The following is a 13,168-nucleotide window of genomic DNA, read 5'->3' as shown; positions in this document are numbered from 1 at the left end:
GATTTAGATAATACCATGGTATAGGAAGGATAGATTAGCCTTCAGGGCGTAAAAATGCTAAACAGGCAAATTGATCCAAAGATTCCTGCCCTTTAGATCCTCTCCTTTTGAAGTGACAATGTCTGAAATGAATTCAAGTCTAATGGATTAAATGTTACTGTAGGGTTAAAGATACAATCTGGAATTTGATCAGCCCATATGAATGACCAAAAATGCCTGCAAATATCCCAGATTGCACCTTTAATCCAATGAAGGTGAAATGGAGACAGTGAAATTGAAACCAGTTTAGCTACTGCACAATATACAAGCTGTCTGATTTTAAATCCTTTATTATTTATGTCTTGAGAGTTAAGGGAATTCTCTTAAGAAACACCGAAAACAAGAACTGATCAATATTAATAATATCGCATAAAAACATATCAATTGTATATTTTTTCATGAATCATTTAAAACCAGGACATTGTGGAAATGAAATAACCAGAATAACTAGAGTCTGATGAACGAACAATCAGAAAAGTGTACAGAGAAAACAATATAATCAAAACTTCTATGTTGGAACTAAGAAATTATAGTCAATACAATGCATGCAGACATCAGATAATATCACTATTTTGGAACAGTCTACAAAGATCATAAATATAATGCAGTCTTTGACACTACAATCCATCCATAGCCTTGCAAATGCATCGTTATTCACATGCATTTAAAGAGGATATCTATCGCCCATGTTTCCAGCTGTTCATATCAAAACTATCTTATTGCACAAGCCCATAATTCATAATTGATGGGGGAGCTTTACAATGTTAGCTATGACCTAGGAGCAATATGCAGATTGCCATGTCATGTCATACGTTCAGTGCAACCATAGAAATCCTTTTTAATTAGATCTTTCTTTTCTATCTTATCAGTGTGGCCACAGCCTTCGAATTCTATGCATCATTTTGGTCCTCTTGTGATAAATGGATGGCATTTAATTGGTCTGCTGCAAAACATTTACATGTTACAACTTCTAGGAACACATTTTTACAAAAAGTATTTACATTAGGTAGGATAACCAGCTCAGAAGAAAACTGGCAGAAATGTGTTTTTTTGGTTGCTATTGTCTGTCAAAAATCTAAATTGCCCATTGATAACCTATGGAAGCCATATAACTGCTCTCCTATGCAGTGAATTGACAGATTTGTAGAATTACAAATCTTTGTTCTCAAACACTCAATCTACAGGTAACTGCCAAAATAAAGTAAACACCAATATAAAGTGTCTTAATAGGGCATTGGGCCACCAGGGGCTGACAGAACAGCTTCAATGCACCTTGGCATAGATTCTACAAGTGTCTGGAACTCTATTGGAGGGATGCAATGCCATTCTTCCATGAGAAATTCCATCATTTGGTGTTTGATTGGTGGTGGAAAACGCTGTCTCAGGCACCACTCCAGAATCTCCCATAAGTGTTCAATTGGGTTGAGATCTGGTGACTGAGACACACACACACCCTTTAAGCCCCCAATGCTCCTTTGAGACCTCTCTTTCAAAGTCACTGAGATCTCTTCTTCTAGCCATGGTAGCCAAAAATAATGGGCAACTGGGCATTTTTATACATGATTGGATGTTAATTGCTTAATTAACTCAGGAACCACACCCGTGTGGAAGCACCTGCTTTCAATATACTTTGTATCCCTCATTTACTCAAGTGTTTCCTTAATTTCGGCAGTTACCTGTACATGTCTGTCAACATCTGTGCTGTATTTCTTTAATGTAGAAAACTTTGAGGTTCCGCAACCAATAATACAGCTTTGACTCTGAAAGTGCCTTTTAAAGGGAAAAAACTACATCATATTAAGTTGAGCTGTGTATCATAAGGGTTATAACGACATTAGTAGCACATACAATATGAAAAGATCTGCCTGGTTCCAGATCTGTTGTGCCGTCTAGCCAACTCCTATGATCGTGTTTGTCAAGACAGCACAAACATCTCTGGGATCAGGCTAAAATGTATCTGCCTTAATCTGAAAAAGACATCTGGCAGCATCATCAACTTGCTAAACCCCTATTTTCTATGTCACTTTATAATACTAGTCAATTAGTAATAAATGCATTACATTGATGTCACAATCCACAGTGCATTCATTTATAAAATGATGATAGGACAGACATCACAATCAGAGTAAATCGAGTTATAGAACAACACCACACACTGTAGGAGTATTACTGCACTTTTAGATTCCCTTTGGCAAAAAATAATAAACTAAAATTGCATTGAACTATTTTGGGCTTTGAATATACCTGATTAAGAAGCCCAACTAAATATAACACAAACAAAAACTTTCGCAAAAAGCATCTCTTCCAGAGCACTGCAGAATCAAGGAAATGGCTAGGAGATAAGACTACACGAGGGTGTTCGATAATAACACTACTACGCACTTCAGTGTCTCTGGATGGTCAGGTGAAAAACATCTCAGCCAAGTTAGCTACTACTGTATTGTACATCACTAGCGATGGGTTTCAGGTTCAGTCTTCTGTGACCATATTCATAAAGCGTCTCACAGTAGCAGTGCTGATCTAGGATCAGTTTTGCCTTTAAATAATAATTATTAATAAGAGGGGGGACCGGATCCTATATCAGCACTCCTACTCTAAAATGCTGAATACAGGCCCTGTTCTAGGAAGGACAGGTTCAGAGTCCATGTAGTTCCGGCTGACACAGACCTAGGATCAGATTACCCCTACCTAATCCTACCTGTAACTATTAGGTGGGTGAAGCAAGATCTGATCCTAGATCAGTGGTTAGGGGCAATTTTGTACCTTCTCCAGTCGGGGCAGGGTTGTGGTGGTGGCGTGGTGTTTTGCTGCCATCTACGGGTGGGAGCAAGGCAGTGCAGGCGTGGCTCAGGAGGGTTTGGAAAGGAGGAGGAGAAAGAGGAGGAGGGGCGGGGAAAGAGGAGGAGATTTGGGCGAGGACGGGACTACTCATCGCAGCCCAACAGCTCCATTCGCAGGGTGATGCGCTCGTGCCACGCCCACGGCAGGATGCGGACAAATCGGGCATAGAAGGGTGGCTCGAACACATTCTTTTTGTGGACGTTGTTGTCGCTGTTACCCGGGAAGATCTGGAAGTTGGGGAGCCAAATCACAAGCACGGAACCGATGGAAGCTAGTTAGGGCAGGAGACACTGAACATCTATCATACAATGTAAAGAACATCATTAAACCTATGACATGTTGACTTTGCGTTTCAACCCCGTACTCAATAACCCCTACATTTAATATCCACAAAGTAATTCAATTTGGTCCATATTAGTATGCAGGCACACATTTGGTAGGTACATTCATGCTTGGCTCCCTTTTAAATGGATGTTCCACTCAAAATACATAAGGTACGGGAATCAACTCTACTTAAGGTTAGTGGAAAAAACATGTTAGGTTGTAATTTGGGTGGATCATCCCTTTAAGAACACCCTTAGAGAGCACACTACTTTGGAGGGACAGATTTAGCCACTGACCTTGTCTGTGCTGGTGACGTTGTCCTTGACTATGCTCCAGGACTGGCCGTCGTCGCTGTAGGCCACCTTGAAGGCAGAAACAAACTGGACTACCCCAAAGTCCTTGGCCCCCTGGGTAATGATGCCGGTGATCCTCTTGGGGGACTCCAGGTCCACCTGTTACAGAATAAGGAATTGTCAGAACAAGCAGGGTTCAGAGCCGGACTCTGGTCTAGTGGCAACGCTGCCGACTCCAGACTACAAATCCTCCTGGCGACAGGGGTTTGAGCCCTCTGTGTCTCTGCCACTTTCTCATCTGTGCCCTTATTTGTCTGTATCCCCCACTACATCTCCCCATCACACTGTTCTACCATGACAAATATGCATATTGTCTCATCGGAGCATCTTGGGCTTACCTAGATAAATCGAGTTCAAAACAAATTGTCAGTAATTTGTTGGTAAAGTAAACTTTCAGAGAGAATCTTTCAGAACTTCCACCAACACCAACTCTGACCTATCTCCCTCAGCTATAGACCCACACCACTTCCCACAGTTCCCTCTGAACCCCCTGCAGTTACCTGCAGCCACTCGGAGCGGTTGGTGGTGGCCGCTGTCCAGGCGTTGGTCTTGCCCTGCTTGTCCAGCCGGGCGTAGTGGGACTGCCAGGTGAATGCCTCAATGCCCCAAGTGCGGTGGACGCTGGAGGCCGAGATCTGGCGGTCGGAGAGCAGGCGCGACTTCATGCCCATGGGCTCAGAGCAACCTGCCATGTTTGAATACACTGAAGTGAGACGACGAGCACCGGGAGGGAAAGAGAGAAAGAAGTATGATAGACAAGGGACAGACAGGGTAGCAAGGCCCAAGCCAGCCAGCCAGTTAGCAGCACAGTGAAAGCACATGGATTATGACAGCCATTGATGACCAGAGTTGTGGTGAGGTGGAGTGAGTAGTGACAGCCCGTAGCCATACGGTACAGATCAGGGTTTCCGTTAGCCGGTAATAGCCGGCTTTTGGACAATAAAAAAGTAGAAAAAAACAATAAATAAAATTGCGGCGGGCCAATTGTCCGGGAAAATACTAAATATCCCATTGCGAAATAAGGCTTTTTATCCTATTCATTGATAAAAATACCAGTCGATGTAAATACATTTGACCGGTCATGCTTATCGGTGTATAGGTTAATTTGCATAATTTAGTGGAATAAAATTGGCGTGTGTATATTCATTATGCATCTTAGCATACATATACAGAGCCTTTGCGCAGAAAATCTGTCAGACAGCGCAAGAGCATGCTGCTACAGCTCCTCAAAAAGCTATTTCATTGCTGCTGGAGTGAAACATGATGTGCTTTTATAAGCCCAGTCATTGCACAACAATTCTAAATGCAATCCTGTGTTAAAAACAGTTGATGGCCACGATTAAAAAGAGCTACTATTTTTATTTCTCAACTGGTAATTGAAGCACGCTACCCATTTGCCATTCAAATGCATAGGCAACAGAAGGCAGGCTTCATCAGCGCGTCACACACCACTTTGCAATGAGCTGTATGCATTTTGAAAACATATTTACTAAATATTATGAGGCATGTCTTACCTTGCTTCAAAGTATCTAGCCAAAATCCGACCATATCCGTGATGGCAATTATTTTATAAAGACTTCCTTCCATATGCCATTGAAACCAGTAGCCTATTTCTCTCATGTGCTATTAATTTCAAATCAACTTTTTCATTGTCCAGTAGCCAAAGGCACAATCCTAGTCATATTAGCAACCCAAGCTAGTTTTTGCATCTTTAGATCTCCCCTCTTTCAACATTTCTAATGGATATTTTCATCTCGGTCACATGAAACATGTGCGATGAACTTTTCACAAATGGTGTTTTCCCGCTAATTGCATTATGGAACGAACATTCACGCGTAGCCTACTGCCTTGTGCGCATTACTGCTGCGCTTATAATGTGAATAAATAATATACTGTAGTTTATCAACATTTTAAGCTAAACGTTCTGATCTGCTGCATCAGACCCATTCTTTAAAAAATCTAAAAAAGAATGTAGCCTAGGCCTGCAAGTTGTATGTATTTAGGACCTATCATCCCACAACTGTCCCAAAGTCTGTTTGGAATAGGCTATTTCTTTCTTGACAAGCTGACCAATAAAATAAGTAAACTTCTCTACTATGGGGGATAGTAAATTGACATAGGCTTGTGATTTTGCTGTTCGTTACTCATCTTGTTGACTGAGGAAAAGTAAATGTGGACAGTTATTCTAACGTCTTCAAAGTGTGCATCGGAATTCGGTTAGGACGCATGTTGTTGCATCCTCGACCTGCATATTCTGTTAAGAAGCATTACCATAATCGAAATGTGATTTCTGTCATTCTGAACACTGTGGGTAGACGCTCTAATCAGGTTATACACCCAATACATATGGGTCCGGTAAATTAAAATGATGCCAGTCAATGGAAACCCTGGTTCAGCTATACAGCCATAGGGAATTGAGTTCAGCCAACCTGTCTTCCATGTTGGCACACAATGCTCTGTGGTGATGACATAAAAATGTGCATTCCAAGTATGCAAACAGAGTGCAATCGCATGCAGAATGAGAATGCAATTGTCTTGGGGTTTTTGGTGCCAAAATGCCCGCCATTCAAATGATACATCTCAACTCAAACTGAGTTGGCCGAAGTATGTTAATCTATGGCTCTAATGATAATGGGGGAGAGAGAGCAAGAGCGATGGATGCGGCAGCATGCTTGTAGTCTGGCTGAGCATCATTGAGTCGTACTGTGTGTAGAACATGCAAGCCTACAGTAGTACCAGCATGCGTGTCAGATGCCCAAGCGTGTCACTTGTGTACCATGCGGTTTGTATTGCAGGATGCTTTGTGTAACATGCATGTGTGTAAGGTGCCATGCAAATACCATAACCAAGCTCAAACTGGCATAGCATGCTCTGACAGTCAGTCACAGATGGACATTTTGGACCACTTTTAAAAAACACACACACACACACACACACACACAGACAGATCAGTTTCACTTAATTAAATTAAACAAAGCCAGTGTGTTGGCGAGAACTCATGGCATCATTATAAAACAAATAGAAAGTACAGAAACTTTTAACAGAAAGTTGTTACACCAGAGAGAACATAAAGGCACTCCAAAATATCCATCTAGTTCTACTGGCATGGGAAACAAGGCTGTGATGATGAACATGACTTGCATATTATTCCCTGTTACAATCCCAACCTATTTGAATCCTTTACACGACAGGTCTCTGCCAATATTTACGCTGCAAAAAATGTCCATATGTCCATCATTTTTCTATTGTTTTTCTTCCTCCCCCAACAAGACATAACTGATGCAAGGTGGAGAGTATGCATGAGCATCTGGACAGGTACTGAGTCAGACTGTATCAGACTCATTTCCCACAGTATAATTTCCCACAAAACAAACGTTGGTTTTTTTAACACTACTGAAACACTGTTTCAGCCAGACCTAAACCAAAAACCTTCTGGTAAAACTAAACACCTGGTAAAACTAAAAACCTTCTAGTGAAACTAAAAACATTCTGTGTGACGTAACCATCTGACACACACTGAAAAGCAAACCCCATTCAGCTTGTTGACGTTGTTATCAGTGTGTGTGTGTGTGAGCGTGTGAGTAAGTAGACGTGTGTTTGTGTGTGTGTTTACCATTGAGCTCACAGCCCACCAGCTCCATGCGCAGGGTGCAGGCCTTGCGGCAGACCACGGGGATGATGCGGAAGTACTGGCCGATGACGGGAGGGTCAAACAGGTTGGTCTTGGTGCTGTCGTTGTCCACGTTCCCCACAAACACCTGGAGAAATATAATAAATTAAGAAAATAATGTAGCTCAGTTGGTAGAGCATGGCGTTTGCAACGCCAGGGTTGTGGGCTCGTTTCCCACTGGGGGACCAGTATGAAAAAATTATAATAATGTATGCACTGACTAACTGTAAGTCGCTCTGGATAAGAGCGTCTGCTAAATGACTAAAATGTAAAATGTAATGAAAGACTGACTTGAGTGAGTGAAGTAAAAAATGCATTACTTGAATTTCACCTGAGCTTTACAAAACAGTGAATCAAATAGTAAACAGTATAGTTCACCACCCCCAACCAATCTATGCCGTTCATTCATTTACAGGGAAATGGCACCCTATTCCCTAAATAGAACACAAAAAAAGCTCACTACCCAGTGAAGAGGGTACAAATTCTACAACAGCCATTGTGATAGTATGTGTGTGCGCGCGTCTGTGCATGAGTGCGTGTTAACTCACATTGTCCTTCTTCTGTCCGTCCAGGCGGTACACGGTGTAGGTCCTCCCATCCAGACTCGATGCCACTTTGAAGGCCTTGATGAACTCTGCTGACCCCATGCGGCTGGCGCCCTGTGTCACGATGCCCGTAAAACGCATCTTCCTCTGCATGTTTATCTGCACAAAGGACAACACATATTGTTAGATTTATTGCAATATAATAGAGAATGTTTTTTTTAAAGCGTTTTGATTGGTCCTGTAGTCATGGACCTTTCACTGCACATGGAGGGGAATGACAAAAAATGTGGATACAAGGTCCACGCCAAAAACATGCATCCATGCAATGAGCAGAGTCTCCGAGAATTAAACACATTTTAAATCGTGTCAGAATTAAAGCATCTCCTTGTTGCCCGTCTTTCATCTGCACTGATATGAAATAACCAGACAGGTGAATGTTATTACCTTGTAGGCAGCCACAATATATTGCTTTCACCTATCCCCATGATTATGTTTTCAGATCAGTGCAGACAAGGGAGAGGAAGCCACTTTACTATGGAGATATCCTTTCTAGACTAGATTAGGGTTGTGTTCATAAGGAACACCAGATTTGTTTTGCTATGCAAAAAATTTTTTGTCTCTCAAGGTTTCAGTCAGTTTTCTTCCATTTGGTGCCTAATGAACACGAGCCAGACAGTGGTGTTGGAGCCAACCTGTTGTACTGTACTGACCTCTATCCATGGGTTCCTATCGTGGGAGGCAGAGGTCCAGGCATTTACCAGGCCTTTGTTGTGGAGCCGGGCCAGCTCGGGCCCCCAGCGCTGCAGGCCCAGGATGCCGTAGTGCACCGACGAGGCTGAGATCTGAGACTCTGCAATGCCTCCGCCCTCCATGCCCAACAGAGAGATACAGCCTGATCGACAGACATAGGTCAGAAAAAAGAAAACAGACAAACAAGGCAGAGAGAGAGACAGACACAGAGATACACAGAGACTGGAGGTTGAGGGAGTGAAGCAATGAAGGAGAAACTAGCAGGTAAAATGTGTGGTGAAGTTAGTCTGGTTTATTATTTCACATATATGTACACATACATGCCCCACAAATCTGGCAGACTGCTCCCTAACCATGCATAGTCCACTGACTGAACTACAGTGGCTCACACTGCCATTACATGATTCAAGCTTGCCGACAAAAGTATTGACTGTCTATCTAAAGCATCCAAACCCCTTTACTTAAGAGCATCAATTTATCATAATAACAACCAGGGCCAGCTTTGGACGGTCCCCAAATTACATTAAAGGTCCAATGCAGTCGTTTTTATCTCAATATCAAATCATTTCTGGGTAACAATTACAGTAAGTACCTTACTGTGATTGTTTTCTAATAAAATAGTCAAAAAGAAACCAAAATAGCTTCTTAGCAAAGAGCAATTTCTCAAGCAATAATTTTGCTAGGACTAGGGTTGCAAAGCTACCGGTAATTTATGAAAGTTACCGGAATCTTCAGTAAATTTGTAATTAAGAAAAAATCTATGGAAATCTATCGCAACTTTGCTAATTTATACTTTAATAACTTTTCAAATATGGATTCATATATAGTGTTCATTTATTATATCTGTGTCCATATTGTCCATGAGTTTCTAGTAGATAGGAAAAAAGGAATGCTTGCAACTCTGGTATGCTCCCATGGTGATTTAATCAGACGCACAATAAAGGCAACGTTTTGATCCGAGTAAACATTGTCTTTATTGTGTGTCTGATTAAATCACCATGGGACCATACCAGAGCTGCGAACATTTCTTTTTTCTTTGATACGTTCTTCTGTCTTGCACCTGATAATTTGGATGTGCATATTTTTCCTATTTTTTCTATTGTTTCTAGTAGATAGACCAGATGGTTCAAGAGAAAACAGTCTTATTAATGAAAAAAGCATCTAATCAACAATGGCATTATTTTCAGTTAACTCTGCGACTCTTCCAACTATTGACTTTTTTCACAACTGCCAACAGTTTGACGCCAAAACATTATCAAATATATATTGACATAGTAAAATGAATAAACGTTTTAAAAAAAATCTATAAAGGAAATGTCATGCTGAAACCCTCATAATAAACAATGGTATTCACTAAATTGATGGTTTATATTTAGGATAATGTTTTACAGCTTTGTCATTCTAGTTTTTATTTGTAAAATATTCTTAATTAATTATTTCATTTTTTTGACATGTGATAAGGACACACACTGAGGGACAGAGATTATTACAGACACCTGTGATAATCTGGAGTACCCAAATGGGCCACTAGATGGCTTGTGATAGATATTTATTATTTTATTTTATTTCACCTTTATTTAACCAGGTAAGCCAGTTGAGAACACTTCTCATTACATAGAATCCTTGAAAATTACAAAAATTCTGGTAGTTTACTTGTAAACTTAGAAGTTTCCAGTAATATACCGTCCCTTTGCATCCCTAGCTAGGACTGTCTGGGAGTGATCTGAGTGGGAAGCTGAAAACTGAAGACTAGCTGTTAATGGCAGAGAGGTTTGGAACTATATTTCTTATTGGTCTATTAACTAATTTACTGCCAGGCAGGCCAAAACTCCCTCCCACCAAAACAGGCTAACATTTCAAACACCTCTTGCACTAAAAGGGCATTATCATAAGTTTCACAATATTATCTTAACCTCATAGTGCAAATATATATAAAACACAGGAAAATCACGTTTTTGACTGCACTGGACCTTTAACATTGTGTTTTTCTTAATCACTTTCAGCCTAATGTATTTTATTGCTCTTAACAATATCATGGCGGACTAAGGCTAATAGAGAGCCAGTGTGTGTGTGTGTGTGTGTGTGTGAGTGAATGGTACTCACGCAGTTGGCAGTGCTTGCCCACGTAGGGGGACGGACAGCGGCAGTTGAAGTCTCCATTTAGGTCCCTGCAGGAGCCACCGTTCTTGCACGGCTGGCCGGAACAGTCATTCACATCTGTTGAGAGAAATGATGACCATTATCAGTCACTGGCATACAATCAACATAACAGAAAAATGAGTAATACGATTATATGGACAGGGGTGATCGGATCGTAAATCAGTCCTCCTACTCTTGAGATGCTTTTTGAGCACAGGCCCCAAACTGAATCGGAAAATATGTACATACTTAAAATGGATGATTAACTGAAGTTTCATACGGTTTTCAGATTACGTCGTTTCTTGATTTCATCCTATCGTTTTTTCCCTTAATCTACGTTCAGCATTTTACTATATGCGAATGAGCTATGATAAAGCCATTAGTAACAGCAACAACATAATTTCTGAACAATGGCCGCAATGGCTCAGATGAGCTGTTGTGTGGTCCAATTATATGCAATTCCTTGAACTACCCCTAGCTGGGGTAGTTTCAATAGCATACACTGCAAGAGGACATTTACATTTACATTTACATTTTAGTCATTTAGCAGACACTCTTATCCAGAGCGACTTACAGTTAGTGAATACATTTTTTTTTATACTTTTTTTTTTTTTTTTTTTTTTCACCTTTATTTAACCAGGTAAGCCAGTTGAGAACAGGTTCTCATTTACAACTGCGACCTGGCCAAGATAAAGCAAAGTAGTGCAATAAAAACAACAGAGTTACATATGGGGTAAAAAAAAAAAAACATAAAGTCAGAAATACAACAGAAAATATATATACAGTGTGTGCAAATGTAGCAAGTTATGGAGGTAAGGCAATAAATAGGCTATGAGGCTCATAGATGAGGCATGAGGCTAGCTAGCTAGCGGGTAGCTATTGGTAACGATTAGCAACGCTGGAGAGCTGGTTCCAACGGTAATGTACTCCTACCCAACGTTTAACTTTTGCTTAACCATGTATTAGATCGTAGGTAGGTAGCTAGCTGTAGTTAGGTATTGAATTTATTGTAGGTTAGTATTGTGGTTGTAGTAGCTTTCCATAGGTAATTGTGGACTAGTATCGAGGCACGAGGCTAGCTAGCTAGCGGGTAGCTATTGGTAACGATTAGCAACGCTGGAGAGCTGGTTCCAACGTTTAATTATTATTATTATTATTATTATTATTATTTTTTTTTGCTGCGTTGTGAAGGGAACTCGACACGGACTTGAATTGTCTGTTTGGTGTGCTGACACACTCTTGGCAGTTTGTTGTGGCCAGGTGTTGATGCTAAGTTGTGTGTTAATAGATGCTAGCTTGCAGGTTGGCTACGGCGTCATAGCTAGGCTTCGTGGGTTGTTGTGGGTAGTTACTGTGTCTTGGCAGTGTCCTCGGCCGTGCCAGCTGTAGCACGAAGCTAGCTAGCTAGCCGTTCTTCAAACAGAGTCGACACAGTGGCCATTGCTAGCTACCCAACATGACCATTTGGCTGTACTGTAGTAGCTAACCACAATTTACTTGTCCTAGCTAGCCAACGTCTAATCATTGCTGCGTCATATAAGGAACTTGACACAGACACGAATGATCTGTTTAGTGTGATATCACAATATTGGTGGTTTGTTGTGACCAAGTGTTGGCGCTAAACGGTGTGTTATTGTTATTGGATGCTAGTCTGCTAGTTGGCTATGGAGTCATAGTTGGCTAGCTGAACAAAGTGGGTTGAGTCTACTCCTTTAAACATTGAACCGCTGTGGTTCACAACAATTCTGATTTCCAAAGGCGGAAGTTGGGAGAGTTTTTGTTCGGGTGGTTCAGTGAAACAATTTTAGTTTCCGAGCTAGAAGATTTGGTGAGGGAGGCCCTGCTCTCTCCACTCCCAGATGCTTAGCCCATTTCATTCCGATCTCCTCTGCATTTTTGTAGCCATTTGCTACAGCCTGTCAACTATGCCTCTGCCTATCCCTGTTCTCTCCTCTCTGCACAGGCTACACAAACGCACCACACCGCGTGGCTGCTGCCTCTCCAATTTGGTGGTCCCTGCACGCACCACCCACGTGGAGTTCCAGGTCGCAGGCAGCCTCTGGAACTGCCGTTCTGCTGCCAACAAAGCTGACTTCATCCCAGCCTATGCCAACCTCCAGTCCCTCGACTTCCTGGCGCTGACGGAAACATGGATCACCACTGAAAACACCGCTACTCCTACTGCTCTCTCCTCGTCTGACCATGTGTTCTCGCATACCCCGAGAGCATCTGGTCAGAGGGGTGGTGGTACAGGAATCCTCATCTCTCCCAAGTGGACATTCTCAATTTTTCCCCTAACCCATCTGTCTATCTCCTCATTTGAATTCCATGCTGTCACAGTCACTAGCCCATTTAAGCTTAATATCCTTGTCATCTATCGCCCTCCAGGTTCCCTTGGAGAGTTCATCAATGAGCTTGACGCCTTGATAAGTTCCTTCCCTGAGGATGGCTCACCCCTCACAGTTTTGGGGGATTTCAACCTCCCTATGTCCACATTTGACTCATTT

The 13,168-nt window shown here is 41.7% G+C and overlaps 1 protein-coding gene across 1 annotated transcript in view; it reads right to left on the bottom strand.

Annotated features, from left to right (window-relative positions):
• Positions 1 to 318: 318 nt before the first annotated feature.
• mfge8b (milk fat globule EGF and factor V/VIII domain containing b) overlaps positions 319 to 13,168 on the bottom strand; it is a 53,340-nt gene continuing 40,490 nt past the window's right edge. Inside the window, exons 4-10 of the mRNA XM_084169168.1 lie at positions 10,626 to 10,739; positions 8,483 to 8,664; positions 7,776 to 7,931; positions 7,171 to 7,315; positions 4,058 to 4,260; positions 3,501 to 3,656; positions 319 to 3,107 (exon numbers count right to left, since the gene is read on the bottom strand). Of these exons, the coding sequence (XP_084025294.1) occupies positions 2,964 to 3,107; positions 3,501 to 3,656; positions 4,058 to 4,260; positions 7,171 to 7,315; positions 7,776 to 7,931; positions 8,483 to 8,664; positions 10,626 to 10,739 (1,100 nt within the window). The 3' untranslated portion in view covers positions 319 to 2,963. The remainder of the gene's footprint in view (positions 3,108 to 3,500; positions 3,657 to 4,057; positions 4,261 to 7,170; positions 7,316 to 7,775; positions 7,932 to 8,482; positions 8,665 to 10,625; positions 10,740 to 13,168) is intronic.

The sequence above is a fragment of the Coregonus lavaretus genome (genome assembly GCF_964263955.1).
Source record: "Coregonus lavaretus genome assembly, chromosome: 9".
Lineage (NCBI taxonomy): Eukaryota > Metazoa > Chordata > Actinopteri > Salmoniformes > Salmonidae > Coregonus > Coregonus lavaretus.
Note: the sequence above shows the minus strand (reverse complement) of the source record. Positions and strands in the feature narration are given on the sequence as shown.